General features: G+C 40.8%; 1 protein-coding gene across 7 annotated transcripts in view; it reads right to left on the bottom strand.

Annotated features, from left to right (window-relative positions):
- The window catches only part of LOC122543355 (polypeptide N-acetylgalactosaminyltransferase 6-like), an 88771-nt gene that overhangs the window by 32807 nt on the left and 29212 nt on the right, over positions 1–26752 (bottom strand). For all 7 annotated transcript variants that reach the window (XM_043681955.1, XM_043681949.1, XM_043681948.1 and 4 more), the window contains 2 exons: positions 10365–10514; positions 5501–5735 (listed from right to left, as the gene is read on the bottom strand). In XM_043681955.1, the coding sequence (XP_043537890.1) occupies positions 5501–5735; positions 10365–10514 (385 nt within the window). The remainder of the gene's footprint in view (positions 1–5500; positions 5736–10364; positions 10515–26752) is intronic.

The raw sequence follows: 26752 nt of genomic DNA, 5'->3' as shown, positions 1-26752 counted from the left end.
TCTGCCATATCCCTCGAAATAGTGATATTGACAGTTCAAGGCAAGTGCCCATTACTTAATGTTTTCCCATGAGCTGACTCCTGAAGCAGTAAATGGGGTTATGCAGGAATCGCCACTCCTTAGGAATTTAATTCTTCAATTCTTCTGGAGTCAAGTTATAGAACGGAGCTATTCAACATGGCCAGAAACATGGTGAGAGCATAAAACAGATGCAGTGATGAAAATAACAATACTCAGCCTATATTAGTGTTTTAATTAAGTAAACATAGGCTGACCTTGAACATTTCAGATTCTAGTAGCATTATATTGTTGAATGATCTGAGACCATTCAAAAACGCCACACATCTCAACATTTCCTTATAGAGGTTTACAAAATTACGAGGGACATGGATAGGGTAAATAGGCAAAGTCTTATTCCTGGGGTCGGGGAGTCCAGAACTAGAGGGGAAAGATATATAAGAGACCTAAGGGGCAACTTTTTCACGCAGAGGGTGGTACGTGTATGGAATGAGCTGCCAGATGAAGTGGTGGAGGCTGGTACAATTGCAACATTTTAACAGGCATTTGGATGGGTATATGAATAGGAAGGGTTTGGAGGGATATGGGCCGGGTGCTGGCAGGTGGGACTAGATTGGGGTGGGATATCTTGTCAGCATGGGTGGGTTGGACTGACGGGTCTGTTTCCATGCTGTACATCTCTATGACTCTATTTGTTCAATTGAACTAGATTTGGTTTTAAATTTGTACTTTTATTTCAAAAGTGAAAATAATCTTGTTCTGCTTTGCATGCAGTGGCATTCTCAAGCACTCGAGAGTCAGGTACACGTTGGAATTCTCTAAACCCGTGCACTTCACCTCTACTGTCAGACATTGCAACCCAATATTGCATCAGCCTGATATTTCCAATAATCCTCGCCCATCGACAAATGTGATGCATTAGTACTGATTGGAGTCTGAGTATCACTTTGCAGTTTGGTTTCAGAATTCTATGAATTGTTCTACCCAGTATTAGATCCAGCCAGATGTCTAAAAGCAGATTGACATGCCAATCATTTATCAGAGGAGATTGAAACAATGTCCAAATCAAACAATCCAACAAACAATCTCTAAAGAGATAGGCACAGTATTGCTGTTTGATGATTCAAGTCATGAGTGCCTTTAAGAAATTACACATGTCAGGGATAGACCAGTTAGCCAACAGGTTTATTTGACTCTATTTCAAAACTGGACTCCTGACACATGCAATGTGGGAGTTTTACTGGACTTTAGATTCAAAAGCTTAGATTTAATGACCACTAATTGCTATAATCATCAGCCATCTGCATTTCCAAACACAAAATGACTCCAATTCTTTAATCAAGTTAACAGAAAATTTTAGCATCCTTTCAAAGGAAAAGAAATAATATTGGACCTGGGTTTGCTGCAAGTATATGACAACTCATACTATTAGATGGCAAGCACAAATGTGCTGTCACATTGTACTTATACTGTAATTTGCTTAAAAAAAAATCAACCTACACCATGACAAAGTCAATGACAAATCAGGGAACTTACACATGCTTACCTTGCAGATCAACTACATAGCACTATAAAAAGCAGTGAGTAGATATTAGCTCAGATTGAGGGGAGAGGTGATGGGAGATAAACAATCTAACTTCTGAAATCACTTTTAAAACATGTATTTCTTGCAGCCTTTCTTTCTCTAAAGTTTTAAAATGTTGTTTGTGTTCTCTTTCCTTTTTCCAGAAATGTTGAGGTAAACTTAAAGAGAAAGATCACAAGACATTTTGTCCCCCAGCATTCAACCACCTAGCCCCTATTACTAAATAATTCATGGTGGAATGATAAAGGACAAAGGTGTCCTGAATAGTTCTTGAATGGTCGGATCCTAAGTTGCACATTACAGACATTTAGCGCATTTAATGAGTGCTAACCCTTCCCATTAGTAATAAAAACAGTGTCCAAATCAAACATCTTATAAAATAGACAGACACAATACTGATATTTGACTATTGGAGTCACTAGTGCATTTAGTAATAACACCATGCATACAGGCAAACAGTGCGATGACTATATCTTTCATGCACAGCAAGTTGGTTCCATTGATTGCCCCTGCATTCTGAAGAAGCCAGAAATCTTGTGGAAACTGATCAATGAGTCTCTTTTCCATGCGGGGGATAGACCGGATTGAATGAAGTCGGATGCCCTATGGAAGAGGGCATCTGTCATCTGTTGAATGCAAAAGCTTGGCTTTTGTTCAAGCTCTCCAGTGTCAGACTGTTAGGAGTTGGACCCAATGACATTGAATGTGGTTGTCACCTTCATTATCATTGGCAAGTTCCTATGGGAAATGAACTTTAGTTTTAGGAATTGCTGCCCTGGCGAAACATAGTCTATGCACACACAACTCCAAAAGCGCCTAAAAGGGATTTGTTCCCTGTACACACTCTGGTGGAAGCATGGTGGGGGCAAAAAAAGAATGGAGTGGTAAAAATGGTTCAGGTGATAGTGTCTCAAATATCATATTCACGTCCAGTTCATCAATGAAGCCTCCGAAGGTAGGCCATTGCAATGCTTTCTCCTTCCTAACACAAACAAATGGAGGGCTTCTGCAATTACTTACCTTTAAACGCTAACAAGTGTAAGTGTAAAAATTGCGAAGAAAACAGATTACAATAAAGCATCAGCAGACAATACGCCCAGAACCTGCCTCAAGGCAGAACACAAATGATGACGATGATGATGATAAGACACCAAAAGGACTCTCTGCATGGCAAAACTGGCAAGAAACGATGCAAATTGAAAAGAATTAGAAAAAGAGAACAAGAACAATTTTCAGGCTGCTGGGGTGAAACTCCAAAGCTTAAAAAGGCTCTCTGTTGGCTTCTCAGACTGAGGGCCATAAACCATGTAAATACCAGGACATTCACACCATTATCTTTCAGTCAGTTGCAACACAAAAATTGGCATCCACCATTGACTGCCTGGATGTGCACAGCAATAAGAAACTTATAGTAGCTTGTTGACAGAGGAATGATGCAAATATCCCATCAAGTTATGGTACAGAGCAACTTATGGCATATTTCACCTACTCCATTAATTCCTGGCACTTTCACAAAGTAATAGCACCTGCTGTTAATGCATAACTTCCATGGTGCGTTTTAGTCACAAGTTCAGACTCAGTGAAAACCTTTAATTAACTAATAAAAAAGAATTACCCCGATCACAAATTTTAGGGTAAGAAACACTGAGTACAATGTTGCTGTTGCTTGGACTCGTACAGATCTGGGAAATGACAGGAATGGAAGTGTACCCTTGGTCTCATAATGCAAGCAGATTATGCGCAGATGGAAACATTGAGGCTTCCAGTCAATTGCACAGTCATCATTACTTAAGCCAGTCATAGGTGTCACAAGGCCTCACTAATTAGTTTGCGGCTCTGCCAGCTTCTCGGCAGTTGTCTGATCATCTTGTCCTCCATTAAGATCTATCAATACATTCTTGCACCATCTCAGCATTCAACTTTACAATTCATATCCACTCCATCAATTGTGTCACGCTTTATCTACGTACTGCAATCTTCCGGTGATAACAGAATTTTTGCTTGGTGGTTATACATTCTCAAATGTTTATATTATGTGCCCTTTTGACCAGTCCATTGACCTTCTGCAGATCTCACTCCAAAACCATACAGCTTCTGCTTTTGTGCTTCCAGCTCTGATGCTTTAATAATCAAATTAAATAATCCACCAAGATGGAGATGATGTCCTTTTTGGATTACTTACAGTTCCAATAAAGACAGTTGTCTCATAGCCAAGAGAGAAAAGATAGGTTATGCACAAAAATATATAATTACAATATTTAATACGAGCAAGGGACTGTAAAAGGGTGTAATTTTATCCTAGCAACGTCGCAGCTGCACTTCTTCAGTACAGCAATGATTCTGATAATTATAGTCTGTAACCTATGGGTGGGGAAGAAATGTCAATACTCTATCTATTTTGTTACAAACTGAAAAACCCACACAGAAGTTTAACATCAGGCAAGTTTCAACCACAAACCCATTTTAGCAGTCAAATTCTTGAGTACCTTAGCTGCCATATTGTACTGTAAATTATCTGGAAACAAAAGCCTGGGAGTATTTATGACCTTTATCCTCTTATTTCTTTGTTAATTTCTCCAGTTTGGATCTTTGGAAGACCTGGGCTTTGGTTGGATATGGTTAAATACTCCTTCCACCCTACCCAGCACTCTACCACAATAACCAGCCTTAATGCACATGTCAAAACACAATATTGACAGCCTATTTCACTATGGGAGATATAAACTTGACACGTTATTACTTCAAATAGTAGGTAATCCCTTCCTTTTATGCCCCAATCAGCCCAGGCACCTGCTACCATCCTGTCTGAGTTCAACAATTTGAGCAAAGACCAGAGGTTAAAGGCAAGACTTTCTAAACTCTCATGATCAGCTACTGACTGCTTCAACCAGCTGTTACATTTGTCAGGGTGTAAGGGTAAGAAGAAAGAGTCCCTAAACCCACATAATATATCTGCAAATGTGATTTTGTAATGAATTGTTATTAAAGAATGGATAGTGATTGATATAAGATGTTATTTTAGCCTCAAGTCTGCAGTTAAATAGGACATTCAAAATTAATTTGCTGTTTGTCAGACTATGTTGACTGTATAAGCCCCAAGTGAGATCTATCAGTATCCTGGAGTGTATTGGAAGTAGGTGGAGCAGCTTCAGCTAGATGAGAGCATTGGCCCATGCTTTAGGAATTTTTTAAAAAGCATCAAATGACAGGACAGCACTACACAGGAGCTTTCAAAACTCAAGAATACTATTATACCATATCCTTCTGCTGCATTTAACAGTTGGGATCATTTCTGCAAGGACCCAGCAGCATCTGTGACAGTGAGAGTTATTAGTGCAAGAGGAAACCCGCTGATCTGGTCAATCACAAAACCTAATGCTATTTGGGTTATTTAAAAATGAACTTTAAAAATAACTTCATCCTGGTGAATTAGGGAAGAGGATTTTGTTTTGACATTGGGTGAAACAATTGGGCATTGACTCAACCTGTGTCTCTAACAGACATTCCCCCAATGAACATTCTCAATATTTTATATAGATATATTAAAGTATCGACGACAGTTGTTCAGGTACCAACCCACAAATCACCACATTGTGCATTCAGCTTCACAACTGCAAGCATCCTACATGAAAAGGGGTTAGCCAACCTCAACCCAGTTTACAGAGTAAAATTATCTCATCAATTTGCCACCCAAGCAATTCTTTAGGCTTGAGATTGTCTGGGTGGAAATGCAAATAATTAGGTAAATCTTACTAATTCACCATGATGCTGGGTGTGCTATAACTTATACAAGAGTGTATCTCTTAGGTATTCAAACCTTGGTTGTCCCATTACATTTCTCAGCCAGTGTTGTTGAGTATACATTTACTAAAGTCACCACATGTACAAGGCACTCACTTGATTGGATAGGTTTCATCTTTTCTTCTTTCTATCTCATGAGGTGGAATTGCCTCCCAGCCAAATGACAAACTCCAGTCAAAGTTACCTCGATTGTGCTGCCTTCCATACTGGACAGGTTTGGATACCTCAAAGGTATTGAGGTCAATGGTAGTGATGTCAGGGCTTACCACAGCTGTGTAATTTTCAGCTATTCTTCCCAGCAAAGGTTCCAGCCAGCCATTGAAGCACTCACCTAAATATTTAAGAGAATAGAAAAAGCCAAGGTTTCTGTTAGAGCTTGAGAAAAAAATAATGTTCCAATCTTCATTCCCAACAAGCAGTGGTTCAATTTGCCTCATCCCGCGGGGGTAGAGTAGTACAGAAACAGGCAATCTGGACAACCAGCCTACTTTGCCATCTTTGTTTAAACACAGGAACTCTCATCTCCATAACCTTAATCCCTAGTCTTTACTTACAATCACTTCACTTCTGAGGTAGGTTTGCAGTTTCCTTTTAAACACCTCAATAGCTTTTGCCCTTTTAAGACAATTAGTTCCACATTTTGACCACCCTGAACTTTCAATTCTTCGGTTCAATTCTGATAAAAGTCAAGCTCAGCTATAACACACAGTGATGCTGGAGGTCTTGGAGAAGGTTTGTAGCTCATGTCGCTGAGCTGGTGGGTTTGTTCTCAGACGTTCCATCACCATGCTAGGTGACATCATCAGTGAGTCTCCAGTGAAGCATTGGTGTTCTGTCCCGCCTGCTATGTGTGTGTCTTGGCTTGTTCTAGTGGGTGATATAATTTCTGGTTCTGTTTCTGAGAGGTTGGTAAATGGGCTCCAGATCTATATGTTTGTTAATGGAGTTTGAATGCCAGGCCTCTAGTTATTCCCACACATGTCTTCTTTGTTTGGCCTGTTCCAGAATGGATGTATTGTCCCAGTCCAATTGGTGTCCCTCAGAGCCACAACACATTGCAGCACCCCGGAACCATGAGAAGCCAAGGAGAAACACCTATACAACATATTCAGGAATAACGGTTACCCGATATGCGCAGTCCACCGATTCCTGCACAACATACCAAAACAGGAAGACAACACGCCCAGAGACTCTAGCCACCTTACCGTATATCAAAGACATTTCAGAAATGACCACCAGACTACTCTGGCCCCTAGGCATCATGGTAGCTCACAAACCTACCACCACACTGAAACAGCTACTGATGAATTTGAAGGACCCCGTACCCACAGCCAGCAGAACAAACATAATATACAAAATACTCTGCAATGACTGCAACTAACATTATATTGGACAAACGGACAGAAAACTAGCCACCAGGATACATGAGCACCACCTAGCCACCAAAAGACATGATCAACTATCACTACTATCCATACAGACAGGCGAAGAGGGACACCAGTTCAATGGGACAATGCAACCATCTTTGGACAAGCCAAAAAAGACACACACAGGAATTCCTAGAGTCCTGGCATTCAAACCAGAACTCCATATATAAATCTGCACCCCAATCACCAACCTCTCGGAAACAGTACCGGAAATTATATCACCCACTACAACAAACTGAGACACATAAATAGCAAGCGGGACAGAACATCGACGCTTCACCGGAGGATGATGATGTTACCTAGCACGGTGACAAAACGCAGTGAGCAATCTGACAACTTGAAACACAAAGTGAGACAATACATGGGCAAATGGCTCTGTGATGATCACTGTTCAGGCTCATTTATATATCTTTTTAAAAACTGGCTATTTGAATGAGGTAATGAAATGCTGAAAGCAATCACGGATCTGTATTCCACTACAAATCCCTGTATTCCCTTTAGGACAAAGGGAAAAATATTAGCAGAATGTTTTCGCAGTGGGGCCACAAAACAGCAAGGACATTTCTAGAATGCGTTACATGGAGAAAACAACTGAAAGGAAATAAATCAAACCAGTTTGGCCACAATACACTAGTGTGAAATTCAGTTGTTTGACTAACTGATGTAAATTTTAAAGAAGGATGTAAATTGACTATATTGACAGATACATAGATCACACATCAAATTTGAGACCTCTTCAGGAAAGAAATGTAAACTTCACATAGGCTGGACTCCCAAAACTAAATCCGTTTTTTTTTAAACTTGAAAGAAGTGTATGAAATTCAGTAATGGGTTGTGTCTGTTAACAAGTGTTCATTTGTTCAGCTTGAAATAAATTGCAGCTGGTATTTTGAACAAATTCAGAATTCTATTTCTATTTAAGTAACAAAACAGCCACACTTCAGAGAAATTGGAATGAACTAAAATTAAACTGGAATTTAGTTACAGTTTTCCAATTATGAAGTAGTTTTCTCACGCTCCTTAAGCCAGTGGGGTAGGCTGGTAACTTACTCCCAGGCCTTGGCAAATCCACCCTCCCTGGAAGATTGTTTCTTACAGCTATTCAGCTCATTCCTCCTTCCAGTTATTACCTTCCCAAAGCTATTAGGAATTTACCACGAATTAAAGATTGGGATCGATACCAATTTAAACTCAGCCTTTGTGGAAATTCCTAGTCAGCGAGGGGAGAGAGACAAGAAAGGGGGAAGAAATATTTTTAATTTACATAATATCTTTCACAACATTCAAGACGTTATTTTACACAGTAGATCATGTGTGGAATGAACTTCTAGAGCAAGTGGTGGATGTGGACACAGTTACAACATTTAAAAAGACATTTAGATCAGTACATGAATAAGAAAGGTTTGGAGGGATATTGGCCAAGTGCAGGCAGGTGGGACTAGTTCAGTTTGGGATTATGGTCGGCATGGACTGTTTGGATCGAAGGGTCTGTTTCCATGCTGTATAACTCTCTGTCCCAAAGTGCTTCACAAATGGTCTCCAAATTGTTGGCTTGTCCTGATGTGCAAAAATTGTTCGATTTCAATCCACTATTACTTGCTACTTCACTCACCAGTTTTGCTAAGAAAGTCCTCAACTCTTCTCAGGTGGGCCCTAGTGATTGGCTGGTAATTACAAGGATTTATCCAGCATTAGCTTACTTTCAATTGCAGAATGGCTTTCATACAGAACTGACAAACAGCTGATCCCAGACAGACTACAGTGTACCATCTTCCTTGAAATGCTCCATGTACTACTGTTATGTACCATTTTCAGTTGCTTTCACTGACAGCATATGCTTCTTGACCTCCACAATGTTTTGAAAATTATCGACCATTCTGTTTCAAACTTTAGAACTGATGATCAAATTCATGTTCCAGGTCTTTGCTTTGAAGAAGCAAATGTATAGAACTGACACTGGTTTATTCAAACTTTACGATGTGGAAGTAGTAGACGGTGAGGATTGCAGATGCTGGAGATTAGAGTTGAGAGTGTGGCGCTGGAAAAGCACAGCAGGTCAGGCAGCATCCGAGGGGAAGGAGAATCGATGTTTCGGGCATAAGCCCTTCATCAGGAATGTGAGAGGAGAACTTCTTCAAGGTCGGCATCCTTGGAAGAGGCTTCGTAGTAAGGCTAAAAGGAACTAGGAGAAGGTGAGGACTGCAGATACTGGAGATCAGATGGTGTAGAAATCTATCTTGCTATCTATTTGTGATGTAGAAATCTATCTTGCTTCCCAAGCTCTATTCTTTTGTGTCATATTTCTGTCTGATCTGATGTTGATAATGTTGGAGTGTTATGTCAAGCTTTATGAGAATCAGGAGTTATATTAGGGCAGCAGAGGAGCTTTGATTGGCCTTTCTTCATTAACCTTTCTCTCATGTAGAGAGATTGGGTCAGGGATTGAATATATCAACTTGATAGTTTGTAAAAAATGGCTTCCAGAAGGCAGGACCACAATTACAAATTATGCTGGCATGCGACTAGATTACTTACCTCAGGAGCAAATCAGAGATACTTTTTGAAATTCAAATGAACATATTCAAGGGTTAACAGAAACCCCTATTAACAGTGGCTCCCATGGAGATGTGAATAGCACTTTCTAGCTCATCACAATCTGACAATGAGAGCCACCTAAACTTAGGGCTGAGACAGTTAAAATTTAATCACGATGGCTAAAAGACAATGATTATGCCCCAGGCCTAGGCAACCCAGTATTTAACATGGAAGATATGATTCACAAGTATTGGGACAACAACCGTTTTATGTTTTGATCTGTGCAAGGCAGGCTGTGAGTGACCATTTTGTATGCAGAAATCATGACAGAGACGTCTCAATAGGGAAATGAGGAAGGCAAATTAGCCAAAGGACTGCTGCACTGAACCTACTTTTATCCTTCCTTACTTCAAATCTGTGACTGCATTTTAACTAATAACTTTACCATCCTTTACTTGGATAACTGTCAGCAATAGTGAAATAATAAATTAACCTTTTATCTTGTTTAAAAAGAATAAATGTGTGCTGCTTGTTATTTTAAAACTGAAACACTGAAAAACTTAAAAAAGGGGCTCTAAATGAGCTTATACAATTCACAGTTCATGGATCACTCCAAGGACACGATTGGCAGAATTGTGATTTTGATCATTTATGTCATTGGTGTTTGTGGGAACTTCCTCCACGTGAATTAGCTGCTACAATTTCCTACAATACAAAGTAATTACACTTCAAACAACATGCATTGACTGTGAAGCATTTGGGTCATCCGATGGATGTAAATGGGACAGTATAAATGGCTAGTTTTAATAAAACCAATCACAAAATTCAGGATGCAGGACTTTTTTTAAAAAAAAGTAAGAATAGCATCCTTTTTAGCCAGAAGACAACTTGCAAGGGTTTATATTCATTTTCTAGTTTGTCTAGGCAGAAAAACTGCTTATGTTTCATTGCACGATTACCCATTTGATACATGAGAGAAACGTATGAATATACTTAACAGTGAGCATCAAGAAAAGTCAGCACTTCTCCAGTGGCGACACTAGCCCCCAGGAGCCTCGCAGTTATCAATCCCTTCCTTTCCACTTGTCGGACAACCTTCACTATCCGGAACTGCTTTACATATTCATCCAGTTGTTCTTTTAAATAGTCTGGAAAAATTAGAATCTAGATTAGAGTGGTGCTGGATAATCACAGCAGGTCAGGCAGCATCTGAGGAGCAGGAAAATCGACTTTTTGGGCAGGAGCCCTTCATAGACTCCAGTACATTCAAGACAGACATTATTCAAAATAATAGCTACGACATTCTGGTTATTGAGCATCACAATTAAAATAAAAAAAGAGTGGATAGCAGATGGTTATGTGTAAACTTCACCACTTCTTGAATTGTAGCTACTTCAACATGCAATGGCAATCAGGCACATAACTGAGACGAAAGAAAGAGGCCGTTAATTTTCAATGCAACATTAAAACCAAGCACTGTGGCACATCAATATGATCATAAGTAATTTTTCTATATGTTTGCAACCAAGAGTTGCCAAATCCATCAATGGCCCAGTGAATACAGTACCATGCACCACAGTGCAGAGCTATGCAGACTAGATGTTCCACAATTCAAGCCTTGCTCTGCTATTGACTGAATTTACTTTGATACAGCAGTTAGAGCGCAGCAATTGGCCTCAGAGTCCAGGATCCCTGAGCTGGGGATACTGGCTGGGAACTTGCGGGAGTTTGGGGGGGGGTTTGGAATAAATTTCTCATCACTGCGCAAGAATTCAAATTGGAACGTGTCTTTATACTGACAGAGAGAGAACTGATTTGAGCATAATGCTGTCCACCGTAGAACAGCCCATCAACAGTCACAAGAGTACACGTTGGGTAAGATACCAGAGAGGATTTTATCGAGCTGGAGAGAGAGTTCAGTAAAGACCTATTAGGATGTTGCCAGAAATGGAAGGTTTGAGTTATAAGGAGAGGCTGGGACTTTTTCGACTGGAGTGTCGGAGGTTGAGGGGTGACCTTAAAGAGATTTATAAAATCATGAGGAGCATAGATAGGGTGGAGGATTTCAAGATGAGGGAACATATTTTTAGGATGAGAAGAGAAAGATTTAAAAAGACCTTTTTACACAGAGAGTGGCTCGTGTGTGGAGTGAACTTCCAGAGGAAGTCGTGAATGCGGGTACAGTTACAACACTTGGATAAGTACGAGTAAGTAGTGTTTGGAGGGATAGGGCCAAGCGCAAGCAAGTGAGACTAGTTTAGGATTATGGTCAGCATGGACAGGTTGGACCGAAGGGTCTGTTTCCATACTGTATGAGGCTGTTAAAGCATAGCTATCAGTAGTTGGGCTTTGTTGGGGTGTGTTTATTGAAAATTTCAAGGCTACTAGTTTATAAGCATGAAAAAGTTGTGACAGAATATAATCTGATCAAAACATACAAAAGCTTTATAGGTTAGCCACCTGAAGCCCGTCTAATAACCAGGCTGCCTTTAACTACCCAGTCAGGGGCTGCTTAACCTGATTTTGATTGTTTTAAAAGAGTTTTAAATTATAAAATGGTAGTTCAGTTAAACTCTCAGCAGTTGGATTACTGAAGCATATTGACAACAAAATATTTTAAATTCTCTTTGGGGCAGTGTTTATATTCTCTTAACAGGGATCAGTTATATCATCAACAAAGCTGAGCTCATTTAGCAGTTTCAAATTTTGGTTAAATTGTCATAAGGTTTTAAAACATCACTCCAGTCAGTGATAAAGACGCATCCCTATTTCACTTATCCATCTGCCCACTTTCCCATCCAAATTATAAGTTTGAGATTGGAGCTGGGCTGTGGAGAAGCAGGACCAAATACAGCTGGGATGGGAGTTTCAAAGAGTGTGGTGCTGGAAAAGCACAGCCGGTCAGGCAGCATCCGAGAAGCAGGGGAATCGATGTTTTGGGTATAAGCCCTTCATCAGGAGTTGTTTACTGATTGTGCAAAAAGATGCAACATGGTGATCAGCAATGACTTTTCAAAAACAACAATAGTATGCAAGCTTGAAAACCACAGAAGAAGAATTCAGACAAGACTTGAAAGTGTTACATCTGCAATGAGACTCCAGAAAAGAAAAAGAACAATACAGGAACAATGAGTCCCTGATTTGAGCACCTTTTCAAGCATAGAATTCGATAAAGACAACCTCAGGTGTGCTTGTGCAAAAAGGAAAATAAAGCACACAATATGAAAAAAGCTCAGAAAAAACAATTTGAAAACTCAAGGCAGAATTTTTAAAATATTAAATGAAATACAGTAGCTGTATTGCTGAATCTCTGCACAGCGTATCAGTGAGACTACTACAAATCTCCCAGACATTAATAGCATTTGCTAAAGAAAAGGTAAATCAGAAATATGACCAAATTCTCTTACATAAATTGGAAAACCATAAAAGGTCTTATTTAAATTTCAGTTCTCTACATAAAGGATGGGGCTTTGCTTTTTAGATTGAGTTGTTGCAGAATTAGAGAAGAAAGCAGTGAAAATAAATATAGCCATTGGAAACAAGGGACTACACAGCGTCAACACTTCAGGTTCATCTTAAGAGGATCACTGAGATCCTGGTAAACAATGGAAAATACTGGAAAATCAGTGTGAAACTAAACTTCAGAATTCGCTATCCAGAGCTGATCTCTCGTTTGATAACAGCCACCATAATCAATTAGTCAGTTTGTTAGTAGTGCCATGGCAAGGGCAATCACTGTCTCAGTGGATAATGGTTACAGCTTATCAAAAATTTTCCAAAACTACCTCTTAAAGAAAAAGGACATAACACACTGCTTAAAGATGACAGAAAACATGAAGCCAATGCAACCTGACAACATCAACTGCAAGTAACCAGTATTGGCAAGTAGCCAGAATGCAGAAAGCAAGCAGCTCATGTGGGAAGTGTGATCTGTTGCTGTCTCTGTGAAGCTGTCCTGCATTTCGAGGTCTTTGCACATCATGTGGTGAAAAGGACACTGGGCTTGCCTATGCCAGAACTCTGGTTCCAAAGATACAGCCAGAAGTCATAATAGGATACAAGCAAACAAAAAGACGTGCACCTTGCAGGCAACAACAACAGGGAGTATCTCAGAGATCTGCAGAAGTTCAAGCACAAAGCAGAAAGACAGACCAGGGTGAAGATTCAGAACGGAAGGCAAACACGTTGTGAATGTCACACATTACAAGGACAAAGTCAAACAATAAGAAGGTTGTGCCACGATTAACATCATACACTCTCAGAAAATGTGTGTGGGGCAAAAAAAGTCAGTAATAAAATAGACACCGGAGCAAATGCAAACATCCGACCAGTCAGAATCCTGACGAATATGGACCTGTATGGATGGAAATCAATGATAAACCTCTGACAGCAAAATCAACTGTATATAATGGCACACCCATCCCTTGCACTGGTGCATTGTTGATGAAATGAGGTTATGACAATTTTACATGGAAGCGATAAGCATACTGACTGGTGGACATGAGTGAACCAACAATAGCAGGATTACACGTTTGCATGAATCTCAATATTGTGACCATTCATAAAATCATAAAAGTAAAAATTATAACAGAAGAGAACAAGAATAATAGCATGGAATCAGCCCAGGACTTGCAACTATTGTACTCGGACTGAATTTAATGTTGTAGGAAATTTCAAAGGAAATACTACATTGCATCTCGGAAAGATGCGATTTTATCAATTAACTTTCTCAAAAATACAGCATTCATATATAAGAGAAGCTCAAGCATGAACTGGACAATATAGGTCATAATGGCATTACTTGGCTTGTACAGCAGCACACAGACTAGTGCAGTTCTGTTACATGTATGCTAAAGAAAGATAGTACAATCAGAGTATGTTTTGCCCAAGATATCGAAATCTTTTTCTGAAGGGATGCCCATACAAATTTCCAACATGAGAGAAATTTGTTTTTAAGAACACATTTTGTATAGAGGGCATCACTGGCTGGATCAGCTTTATGTGCACATGATTGCACATAAAGCTGCCTTTAAGGAGGTGGTGGTGAATAACTGCAGTCCACTTGGTGAAGGTGTACCCATGGTTAGGGCAAGCATTCCAGCATTTTAACCTAGTGACACTGAAGGAACTAAGACATATTTCCAAGTCACATGGTGAGTAGCTTCGAGCGGACCTTGCAGGTGGTGGTGTTCCCAAGCATCTGCTGTCCTTGTTGTTTGAGATGGAAGCGGTCATGGGTTTGGAAGGCTGTCTAAGGAGCCTTAGTGAATTTCTGCAACATATCTTGTAGATCAGACACAATGCTAACATTGAATATTGGTAGTGGAGGGAATGGATGTGGTGCCAATCAATCAAGTGGGCTGCTTTGCCCTACATGATGTCAAGGTTCTTGAGCTGGAGATGTACTCATCCAGACAAGTGGAGAGTATTCCATCATATGCCTGCCTTGTAGATGGTGGCCAGTCTTTGGGGGAGTCACCTGCTACAGAACTCTGAGACTCTGACCTGCTGTTGTAGCTACTATATTTATATGGCCATCCAGGTCAGTTTCTGATAGCTCGATACTCTTTTGTTGGAGATGGACTGAAAGTAAGCATGTAGTGAAGTCGGCAAATGGTATGTTGGCCTTCATAGCGAGAGGATTCAAGTACAGGAGGGGGAATGTCTTGCTGCAATTATTTAGGGGGTTTGTGAGACCACATCTGGAGTATTGTGTGCAGTTTTGGTCTCCTTATCAGAGGAAGGGTGTTCTGTTGATGGAGGGAGTACATCAAAGAATTTATCAGACTGATTCCTGGACAACAGGACTAATGTATGAAGAGAGACTGGATTGGTGAGGACTATAATTGGGGCACCTGAATGTTCGCAGACTGAAGCATAGACTTTGTGGCTTTATTTAGCTGGCAGGGAGGACCATGGCAGAGGTGGGGAAGGTGATCTGGACATTTCCTTTTCTTTTGGCTGTTTCTTGTATTTCTGGTTCTGTTTTAATTCGGTCTTTTATACACTAAGGCAGCACCGGAGAATGACAACTTCGTACACTTTTCAGTGTACTCCTACACTTGAGTATGTGACAATAAAAATCTAAGAAAAATCTATATTCTCTGAAGTTTAGAAGAATGAGGAGGATTTCATAGACACCTATAAAATTCCACCAGGACAAGACAGGGAAAGTGCAGGAAGGACGTTCCCAATGACTAGAGAGTCCAGAACCAGGGCTCATAGTCTAAAGGATATGGGATAGGCCATTTACAATTGAGGGCATGAGAAATGTCTTCACCCAGAGTGGTGAGCCTGATGAAATCTCTACCACAGGAAACAGTGGAGGCCAAAACACCAAATGGTGTCAAGAGACAGTTAGGTATAGTTCTTAGGGCTAAAGGGATCAAAGGGTATGGGGAGTAAGTGGGAAAACAGTTGGATAATCAGCCATGACCACATCAAATGGCATACTCCTGTTCCTATTTTCTAGGTTTCTGTGTAATTGCCTGGCATTTGTGAGACATGAATTTATTTGCCAATGGTCAGCTCAAACCAGGATATTTTTCAGGTCTTGCTGCCTTTGAACAAGAACTGTCTCAGTAACTTAGGAGTCGTGAATGGTGCTGAACATTGCTGAATCATTGGCGAACGTTCCCATTTTTAAGATCATTGATGAAGCAGCCGAAGATGCTTGGGTCTAGGATGCTACTGAGGAACTCATGTAGCAATGTCCTGGAGCTGAGATGATGGACCTTCAACAGCCACAACAACAATGTTCTTACATGCCAAGCATGACTCCAACCAGTGGAGAGGTTCCTCCTCCACTAGATTGCTGCTGATTCCAGTTTTGTTAGGGCTCCTTGATGCCACATTCAATCAGATGTGGCCTTGATGTCAAGGGCTGTCACTCTCCCCTCCCCTCTGGAATTCAGTTCTTTTGTCCATGTTTGAACCAAGGCTGTAATGAGGAACTGAGTGGACCTGGCAGAACCCAATCTGGGTGTTGAGCAGGTGCTGCTTGATGATACCTTCCATCACTTTACTGATGATTGAGAGTAGACTGGATGGATTTGTCCTGTGGTGTATAGAGGACACACCTGGGCAATTTCCCATAGAGATAGATGATAGTACTGTAGCTGTAATGGAACAGCTTGGCTCAAGACTTGGCTTGTTCCGGAGCATAAGTCTTCAATACTATCACCAAATGTTATCAGGGTCCATAGCCTTTACATTGTCCACTGCGTTCAATCACTTTTTGCTATCACATGGAGTGAATCAAATTGATTGAAGAGTGATATCTGAGATGCAGAGGATCTCAAGAGGACATTGAGATGGATCATGTACTCAGCACTACTGGCTAAAGATGGATGCAAATGTTTCAGTCTCAGCTTTTGGACTGATGTACTGGTTGTCCCCTCCCCATCATTGAGGATGTGGATATTTGTGGAGTCTCCTTCTTCAGTGTGTTGTTTAATATTCCACCACTGTGCATGACTGGATGTAGCAGGACTGTAGAGTTTAGATCCATTCTGTTGGTTGTGGAATCCCTTAGCCCTGTCGATTGCATGCTGCTCCCATTATTTCATGCAAGTACCCAGTGTTGTTACTTCACCAGGTTGCCCCTTCATTTTTAGCTATGACACATGCTGCTCCTCAGAAGGACTTTGCAGGGTCGGTTTGTTGTTGTCATTTCTAGTGTCTAGGTCAATATTGGGTGGCCCGTCCATTCCTTTTTTGCCAGTTGTTTGATATAGCTGTGTGGTTTGCTAGGCCATTTCAGAGGGCAGTTAAAATTCAACTGCAGTGCTTTGGTTCTGAAATCACATGTAGGCCCAACCAGGAAAGAACAGATTTCCTTCCCCAGAGGTTTCTTTATGGAACCATAGAAATGATACAGCACAGAAGGGGGCCATTCGGTCTGTCTTGTCCATGCTGACCCAAAGACACCCAGATGTCCTTTCTCATCCCACCTTCCTGCACACAGCCCATAGCCCTGCAGCGTACAGCACTTACATAATACCTGGATCTGCAACTTAAGAGCTTAGGGCCTTTGCCTCCACCACCAACTCAGGCAGCACGAATTCCAGATACCGCCCACCCTCTGAGTAAAAACGTTATTCCTCATATTCTTTCTAATCCTTCTGCCACATAGATTCAAGCAAGGACTCCTGGTTTTTGAACTCTTTGCTGAGGGAAACAGATACCTCCTGTCTACTCTTATCTCTACCCCTCCTGATTTTGTATACTTCAATCATGTCACCCCCTCAGTCTTCTCAGTTCCAGGGAAAACAACCCCAACCTCTCCTCATAGCTACAAGTCTTCAGCCCTGGCAACATTCTAGTAAAGTCTTCTCCACATTCTTTCCAGAGCAAATTATGTCCTTCCTGTAATGTTGTAACCAGAACAACAATAGAGAATGGTTATGTCATTGGCATTAGGCCAGCTTTTAATTCCAGATTTTTATTGAGTTTGAATTTCACCATCTGCCATGATAGGATTGAAATCAGTGTGCCTGGAGCATTTTCCTAGGACTCTGGATTTCTTGTTGGTGAGATTAACACTACATCCCTTCAGACCCATATTGATTAGGCCAAGGCAAGAATGGGTGATTTGCTTTCCTAAAGGACATTTAGTGAATCAGATTTCACCAGCCTAAATTTAAATTCCTCAGATGCAAAATTTGAATTAACATTACCAGAAAAGGAAGGAACAGAAGTAGGCCATTCAGCCCATCAGATCTTTTCTTCCATGACATCATGGCCGATCTGATAACCCTCGACTCCACTTTCCCACCTTTACCCCACAACCCGCAATTCCCTTTCTGATTAAAAATCAGTCTACCTCAGCCATCAATATATTTAATGGCCCAGGCTTTGACAGCTCTCCGCGGCAAATAATTCTACCAATTCACTACCCGAAGAGAAGAAATTCCTTCTCATCTGCCTTTCACGTGCGACCCTTTATTCTGAGATTCTGCCCTCTGATCCTAGACTCTCCCACAAGGAACAATAACCTCTCCACATCTCTCCTGTCAAGTCACCAAAGAACCTTGTATGTTTCAATCAGGTCACCTCTCATTCTTCTAAACTCCATGAATACAGGCCCAACATACTCAACCTCTCCTCATAAGACTGTCTCTCCATAGCCGGGATCAGCTGAGTGAACTTTCTCTGAACTGCCTCCAGTGCCACGATTGTAATGAGGTCAACCAAGTCGACCTCATAGAATGTGAGTTCCCTGATTGGGGCTGTTAATCTGGTCCAATCAGGGAGCCCTGGCTGACAGATAGAAACAGGAGCGTCTATATAAAAAAAAAGAAACAGGAGCGTCAGAGGTTCTGTTCACTGAGAACTGGATCAGTGTTAAGGACTTTCTATGTGTAAATGGAGGATGTCTTGGTGACAGATACCATCCTCTGTGGAGTTAGTTCAGAGGCCAAAACTGTTAACATCATTTCAGCTGTGTTCTAACCAGAGCCTGGCATAGTTTTAACAAGACTTCCCTATTTTTATACAATCATATAGATATACAGCATGGATACAGATCCTTCAGTCCAACCCGTCCATGCCAACCAGATATCCCAACCCAATCTAGTTCCCACCTGCCAGCACCCACTCCATATCCCTCCAAACCCTTCCTATTCATATATCCATCCAGGTGCCTTTTAAATGCTGTAATTGTACCAGCCTCCACCACTTCCTCTGGCATCTCATTCCATACACTCACCACCCTCTGCATGAAAAAGTTGCCTCTTAGGTCTCTTTTGTATCTTTCCCCTCTCACCCTAAACCTATACCCTTGAGTTCTAGACTCCCCCACCCCAGGGAAGATACTTTGTCTATTTATCCTATCCTTGCCCCTCATGATTTTATAAACCACTATAAGGTCACCCCTCAGCCTCCGACGCTCCATGGAAAACAGCCCCAGCCTATTCAACCTCTCCCTGTAGCTCAAATCCTCCAACCCTGGCAATATCCTTGTAAATCTTTTCTGAGCCCTTTCAGGTTTCATAATATCCTTCCGATTGGAAGGAAACCAGAATTGCACGCAATTTTCCAAAAGTGGCCTAGCCAATGTCCTGTAGAGCCGCAACATGACCTCCCAACTCCTGTACTCAACACTCTGACCAATAAAGGAAAGCAGACCAAATGCCTTCTTCACTATCCTATCTACATAAAACTCCACTTTCAAGGAGCTATGAACCTGCACTCCAAGGTCTCTTTGTTCAGCAACACTCCTGAGGACCTTACCATTCAGTGTATCAGTCCTGCTAAGATTTGCTTTCCCAAAATGCAGCACCTCACATTTATCTAAATTAAACTCCGTCTGCCACTCCTCAGCCCACTGGCCCATCTGATCAAGATGCCGTTGTAATCTGAGGTAACCTTCTTCGCTGTCCATTACACCTCCAATTTTGGTGTCATTTGCAAACTTACTAGCTATACCTCTTATGTTCACGTCCAAATCATTTATATAAATGACGAAATGTAGTGGACCCAGCACCGATCCTTGTGGCACTCCACTGGTCACAGGCCTCCAGTCTGAAAAACAACCCTCCACTACCATCCTCTGTCTTCTACCTTTGATCCAGTTCTGTAATTCCCTTTGATATAAAAGCCAACATTCAATTTGCCTTCTCTATTACCAGCTGAACTTTGTTAGCATTTTGTGATTTGTGCACCAGGAGTACCAAATCTCTGCTCTGTAGCTTTCTACAATCTTTCTCTATTAAAAATAATATTCCATGCCTCTGTTCTTCCTGCTAAAATGTACAAACTCACTTTCTCACATTATATTTCATCTGCCAAATTTTCGCCCGCTCAGTCAATCTGTCTACATTCTCTATCGACTCTTTGCATCACCCTCACCACTTGCTTTCTCACCTATTTTTGTGTCATCTGCAAACCTGGCTATAGTACATTCACCTTCCTCATCCAAGTCATTAGTATATATTAAAAATAATTGTGGCCCCTGCATTGACCTTTGTGACACTCCACTAGTTACAGGTTGCCTGAAAATGCCCCCTTATCCCAAATCTCTTCTATTAGCTAGATAATCCTCTATCCATATTACCATCTTACTTCCAACACCTCAGACTACTTACTAAGAGCCTGTGGGACCTTATCAAGCACCTTCTGAAAATCTAAATCTATTACATCCACTGCTTCCTATTTATGCATATTGCTTGTTACCTCCTCAAAGAATTCTAATAAATTTGTCACGCATGTTTACCCTTCACAAAGCCGTGCTGATTCAGCTTGATCATATTACGTTTTTCTAAATGCTCTGTTATTACATCTATAACAGACCAGCATTTTCCCAATAACAGACATTAAACTTACCGGCCTATAGTTATGTGTTTTCTGTCTCCTTTCCTTTTTAAATAAAAGCTGACATTTTCCAATCCTCTGGGATATTTCCAGAATCTAAGAATTCCTGAAAGATTACTACCTGTGCATCCACTATCTCAGAGCTACTTCCTTCAATATCTCAGGATGTATCCTATTAGATCCAGGGGACTGAACATTAACATTAGTTTCCCTCAGATTTTTTCTCTTGTGATAGTTTGTATTTATTTCCTCTGCTCCCTTTGCCTCTTGATCATTTAGTAATTTCGGAATGCTTTTATTGTCTTCTACTGTGAAGATCAATGCAAAGCATGTATTCAAATCAGCCAGTTCCTCATTCCCTGTTCTTATTTCCCCAGCCTTATTTCCTAAGGGGTCTATGCTCACTTTGGCTGCTGTCTTCCTTTTAGATATTTAAAGATACTCTTGCTGTACATCTTGATATTCTTTTCAGTTTACATTCAAAGTTTATCTTCTATATCTTTGTTTTTTGGTCATCTTTTGATGGCTATAAACTATGCCCAATTCTCTGTCTTGCAATTTGACATGGTTAGTGGTATGTCTTTTTCCTTTAAATTTAATGCTGGCCTTTACTTCCCTCGTTAACCATGGTTGGTTTATCCTTTTCGTAGGATCCTTCTTTCTTACTGGGATATATATCTTTGCTGTGAGCCTTGAACTGTTTTCTTAAAACATCTGCCATTGTTCCTCAACCATTTTTGCTGTTAAACTCCTTTCAGAGTCCTTTCCAGTCATCTCTGCTCTCATTCTTTTGTAATTACCCTTATTTAAGATTAGCAGAGTTATTTCCAACCCACATTCCTTCCTCTCAACCTGAATGCTAAATTCTACCATGTTCTGGTCAATGTTTCCTGAGGGACGTTTTGCTCTTTAAAAAGGGAGGTAGACAAAAGATGAGAATTTTAGCTTAACTTCCATAGTGGGGAAAATGCTGGAGTCTATTATCAAGGAAGAAATAGCAAGGCAGCTAGATAGAAATTGTTCCATTGGGCAAACACAGCATGGGTTCATGAAGGGCAGGTCAGTCTTTTGAAATTCTGTGAAGACATTACAAACATGGGGAACAATGGGGACCCAGTAGATGTGCTGTATCTAGATTTCCAAAAGGCATTCAACAAGGCACCACACAAAAGGCTGCTATGTAAGATAAAGATGCAAGGCATTACGGGCAATGTATTAGCATGGATAGAGGATTAGTTAACCATCAGGAAGCAAAGCGTGGGGATAAATTAGTGCTTTTCTGGTTGGCAATCAGTGATTAGTGGTGTGCCTCAGGGATCAGTGTTGGGACCGCAATTATTCACAATTTACATAGATGATTTGGAGTTGAGGACCACATGTAATGTGTCAAAGTTTGCGGACGACACACAGGTGAGTGGCAGAGCAAAGCGTGCAGAGGACTGTGAAACTTTGCAAAGGGACGCAGATAGTTTAAGTGAGTGGGTGAAGGTCTGGCAGATGGAGTACAATGTTAATAAATGTGAAGTCATCCATTTCAGTAGGAATAACAGTAAAAAGGACTATTATTTGAATGGTAAAAAATGGCAGCAGAGGGACCAGGGTGTCCTTGTGCATGAATTACAGAAGGTTGGTCTGCAGGTGCAACAAGTAATTAAGAAGGCACATGGAATTTTGTCCTTGGTTGCTCAAGGGATTGACTTTAAAAGCAGGGAGGTTATGTTGCAGCTGTATAGGATGCTGGTGAGGCCACACCTGGAGTACTGCGTGCAGTTTTGGTCTCCTTACTTGAGAAAGGATGTACTGGCACTGGAGGGGGTGCAGGGGAGGTTCATTCGGTTCATTCCGGAGTTGAGGGGGTTGCCTTATGATGAGAGACTGAGTAGACTGAGATTATATTCATTGGAATTTAGAAGAATGAGGGGGGAATCTTACAGGAGTATATAAAATCATGAAGGGAATAGATAAGATAGAAGTAGAGAGGATGTTTCCATTGGCGGGTGATGCTAAGACAAGAGGGCATAGCCTCAAAATTAGGGGGAGCAGATTTAGGACCAAATTGAGAAGAAACGTCTTCACCCAGAGGGTTGTGAATCTGTGGAATTCCCTGCCCAGTGAAGTGGTTGAGGCTTCCTCAGTAAATGGTTTTAAAGTTAAGATAGATAATTATTTGAACAGTAAAGGAATTAAGGGTTATGATGAGAGGGTGGGTATGTGGAGCTGAGGCCATGAAAGGATCAGCCATGATCTTATTGAATGGTGGAGCGGGCTCAAAGGGCCAGATGGCTACTCCTGCTCCTAGTTCTTGTGTTCTTACATGCTCCGAGATCATTGGTGAAACCTGCCTCATTACATTTTACCAGATCCAAAACAGCCTGATCCCTGGTTGGATCCACAACATATTGTTCCAGGAAACTATCTCGAATACACTCTATAAATTCTTCCTCATGGCGACCTCTACCAATCTGACTATCCCAATCTATAAAGAAGATTAAAGTCACCCATTATCTGCCTTTGTTACATGCCCTCATTACCTCCTGATTAATTCTGTCCCACCATTCAGCTTCTGTTAGGGAGCCTATTGACTATTCCTACCAGTGTCTTTTTATTTCTTACCTTCGCCCTTCTGGATTCTATGTCTTCCAATCCAAGGTTATTTCTCACAATCATATGTCAAACTCATCCATGCCAACCAGATATCCTAACCTAATCCAGTCCCATTTGCCAGCACGTGGCCCATATCCCTCTAAACCCTTCCTATTCATATACCTATCCAGATGCCTTTTAAATGCTGTAATTGGCAGCTCATTCCACACATGCACCACCCTCTGTGTAGAAAAGTTGCCCCTCAAGTCGCTTTTAAATTTTTTCCCTCTCACCCTAAACCTATTCCCTCTCGTTCTGGACTCCTCTACCCCAGGGAAAAGACCTTGTCTGTTTATCCTATCTGTGCTCCTCATGATTTTATAAACCTCTATAAGGTCACACCTCAGCCTCCGACACTCCGGGGAAAACAGCCCCAGCCCACTCAGCTTTTCCCTATAGCTCAAATCCTCCAATCCTCGTAAATCTTTTCTGAACCCTTTCAAGTTTCACAACATCCATGAAACATCATAGGAGGGACACCAGAATTGCACACAATATTAATCGAGAGACAGTTCTCAATAAAACATATAATCAAGAAAGAACCCCCTGTCCTCACTATTGTAGATTTATAGCAAGATTATACTTAAAACTATGCACTTATCTGTTCCTGTGCTGTGAGCTTTCCCACATAGTTTCCTCCAAGGTCAGCTGTGAATTTTGCTGTTTGTTCATTTTCCCTAGACGCACTGTGATGTCCAGAGATACTTGAACTCAAACAGCAAAGGTAGTAATAGTGTAGATTCACTGCTGTGCCAGACAGTAGCATAGGTTTCTTTCTCTCACCATGTGGCCACTGCCTTTATCTGTCTTCCTTTTTAAAGTGCTGCTGTTTTGATCTTTTTCCTCCCAAAGTTGCAAAGCAATGCAACTGTATATAAAACAGTAATTGCTGCACCTGGAATTCGAGGAAATCACCTCCAACACCTAAAATATCTCAAAAAAAAGAACAGCTCTTACAGCCACAATTTTTTCCTGTACTCCATCTTTGATTACCCAGAATCCTTGATCCTTTGGACAATATTTAGTTTTGATCTATCTTTGATTTCTTTGTAATTACGTCTCCATTGTGCTATTAGTTCACACCTGCTAACCTGTATTTGTGTCATTAATTAATCTATTTTGTTCAAAATACTATGTGCATTGAAGAGCCATTAATTTTGATGTTTTAACCCACTTTTTCCCCTTTTGTTCCTATATATAGGTGTTTGCAATGTTTGTATGTTCTGACCCTTCCTGTCCCACTCATTATCATTATCCAAGTAGCTGCCCTGTAATGCTCCGGTACCTCTTGCTTTGTAAGCCTACATTTCTCCTCTCCCAAACCCTTCCCCCACCCCCACTGTCCAGATCATTTATTCAAACTTCTGGATCAGTATTCCAGTATGTTATCATACTGGTGACAGAAATTTGCAAAAATATATTCCTGCAAATATATTTTGGTTAAAAGAAATGAATTTAAAATAGGTTCCAAAAAGAACAATAGGGGAATTTACGATTTTTTTTTAAATGCCAAAGTTTCTCAACACACAGGAAGCTCCGCGATAAACATGGCACAAGCAGAATTTGTTTGTGTTGGGGAAAGGGACAAAGTTGATCAGTCTTTCAGGAAGCAGGCACAGGCATAATGAGCTGAATGACCTCCTTCTGCTACCTGTACCCAACTGTAGTGGGATCCTTGTTATATTTAAAACTCATGTTGGACCTGCCCTGAGAGGTTTAATCCAGATTCTGATTGTTAGAAACAGAGGTTTCATTCCCTAGCACAAATACTCCTTTGATTAACACATTAAAAAAATTAACTGCATGCTGTTCATGACATAAAAAACAGAAGCTCAAAATGAGACTACCAAGAACCTTGTAATCTCTCCTTCCCTCCTCAATCACCCAACAGGAAATAGGGTATACTTGCACGATGATCTGAGCAAAATCGTCTTGGGCACAGCAACAAGTCTCAACCAACCACAGTACTTTGTGCTGCTATATTTGGAACCCAAAGACAGATTTAACTGACAAGACGTTACGTTATTTCTACAAGAGAACAGGAAAGCAGCTGGGCTGGGGGAGGAGCAGGATATCAGTGGGACATTAACAAACCAACAGCAATCACTTCCCCTATTCACTCTAGAGATCAAAGTGCAGTTTGAAGAGTGAGCCAGAACAACAGCTTCTAAACTCTGCACTAGAATGGAAATCTGGCCTTTATTGCTCAAACTGTCAAGTTACTCAAGCTTTTCTGGCTGCCCACCATATTTGCTTAACAACTAAGGATGTGAGAGACATTACCTCTGAGGTCCAAGCATGCGGTTTGCTGAAAAGTGGAATAGAGGGGGGTGTGGTGGGAAAGGTTTAGTTATTACTCCTTGCTTCTGTATAAAACTTATGTTCTCCATCCACTACTAACTGAGCACAATACCCAGAGGGTGGGGGATCATCAGTAGAATCAGTTTGAAGCAGATTTTCTGTCATTGAAAATACCTGATATCTGGAACTCCTTTATCAAGCATTTTGACCCATTGCAGTGCCAACTACGTGGAAGATTCTATGTATGTCAAGAACAGTGATGTCAATGCTAGGGAATAGAATGCTGTTCCACTTTTTCCAGCTGCCATTACTAATGGCAATTCAATAAAAATGCGAAGTAAAAGACTGTTTGGCCCAAAATGCTCCTTTGAGCAGACAGACATTTCACTAAAAGAAAAAAAAGGTCCAAGGATATTTTTGAAAAAAAAGAATAAGGGAAGGAAGCAAACTTTACATGTTGAGACTTTAAATGGAAGAGAAGAGCAGATGTACAAGTTTTTTCGAAGGAGTCAGCAGAAGTAAATGAAGAAATAAAATAGGAAACCAAGGAGTCTCCTTTCCTATGTAAAAATATCAAGCATGGAGACATTTGACAGACAGGAAAAGACCTCGTGGTCCATCCACACTGTCATAGATAGAAAAAAGAAAAAAAAAAGTAGATATATTCAACTTGTACAAGACCAAAGTCAAACTGCAGTTGAAGTATTGGGTGTAGTGTTTGGTACCCTTATAAGAAGACTATAAAAGAGGGGGTGCAGAAGTGGTTTGCTAGGCTGATGCCAGAGGTAACAAGTCTGTCATATGAGGAGAGGTTGGTTCAATTGGGCCTGTGTTCACTAGTGTTTTGAATGACAGAGGATCTGATTGAAACATAGAAATTTCTAACAGGGTTGGACTGACTAGACACAAGGAGGATATTTTCCCTGATTGGGAAGCCTAGCACCAGAGGTCACAGTCTCAGAATACAAGGTAGGCCATTTAGGACTGAGAAAAGGAAAGATTTCTTCACTCAAAAGGATAGTGAATCTGTGGAGTTTTCTACCACAGCTGTGGAGATCAAGTCACTGAACATATTAAAGAAAGAGATCTTTCTTTGGGCATTAAAGGCAACAATGGATATGGAGCTCAA

Source organism: Chiloscyllium plagiosum, chromosome 43, assembly GCF_004010195.1.
Source record: "Chiloscyllium plagiosum isolate BGI_BamShark_2017 chromosome 43, ASM401019v2, whole genome shotgun sequence".
Lineage (NCBI taxonomy): Eukaryota > Metazoa > Chordata > Chondrichthyes > Orectolobiformes > Hemiscylliidae > Chiloscyllium > Chiloscyllium plagiosum.
Note: the sequence above shows the minus strand (reverse complement) of the source record. Positions and strands in the feature narration are given on the sequence as shown.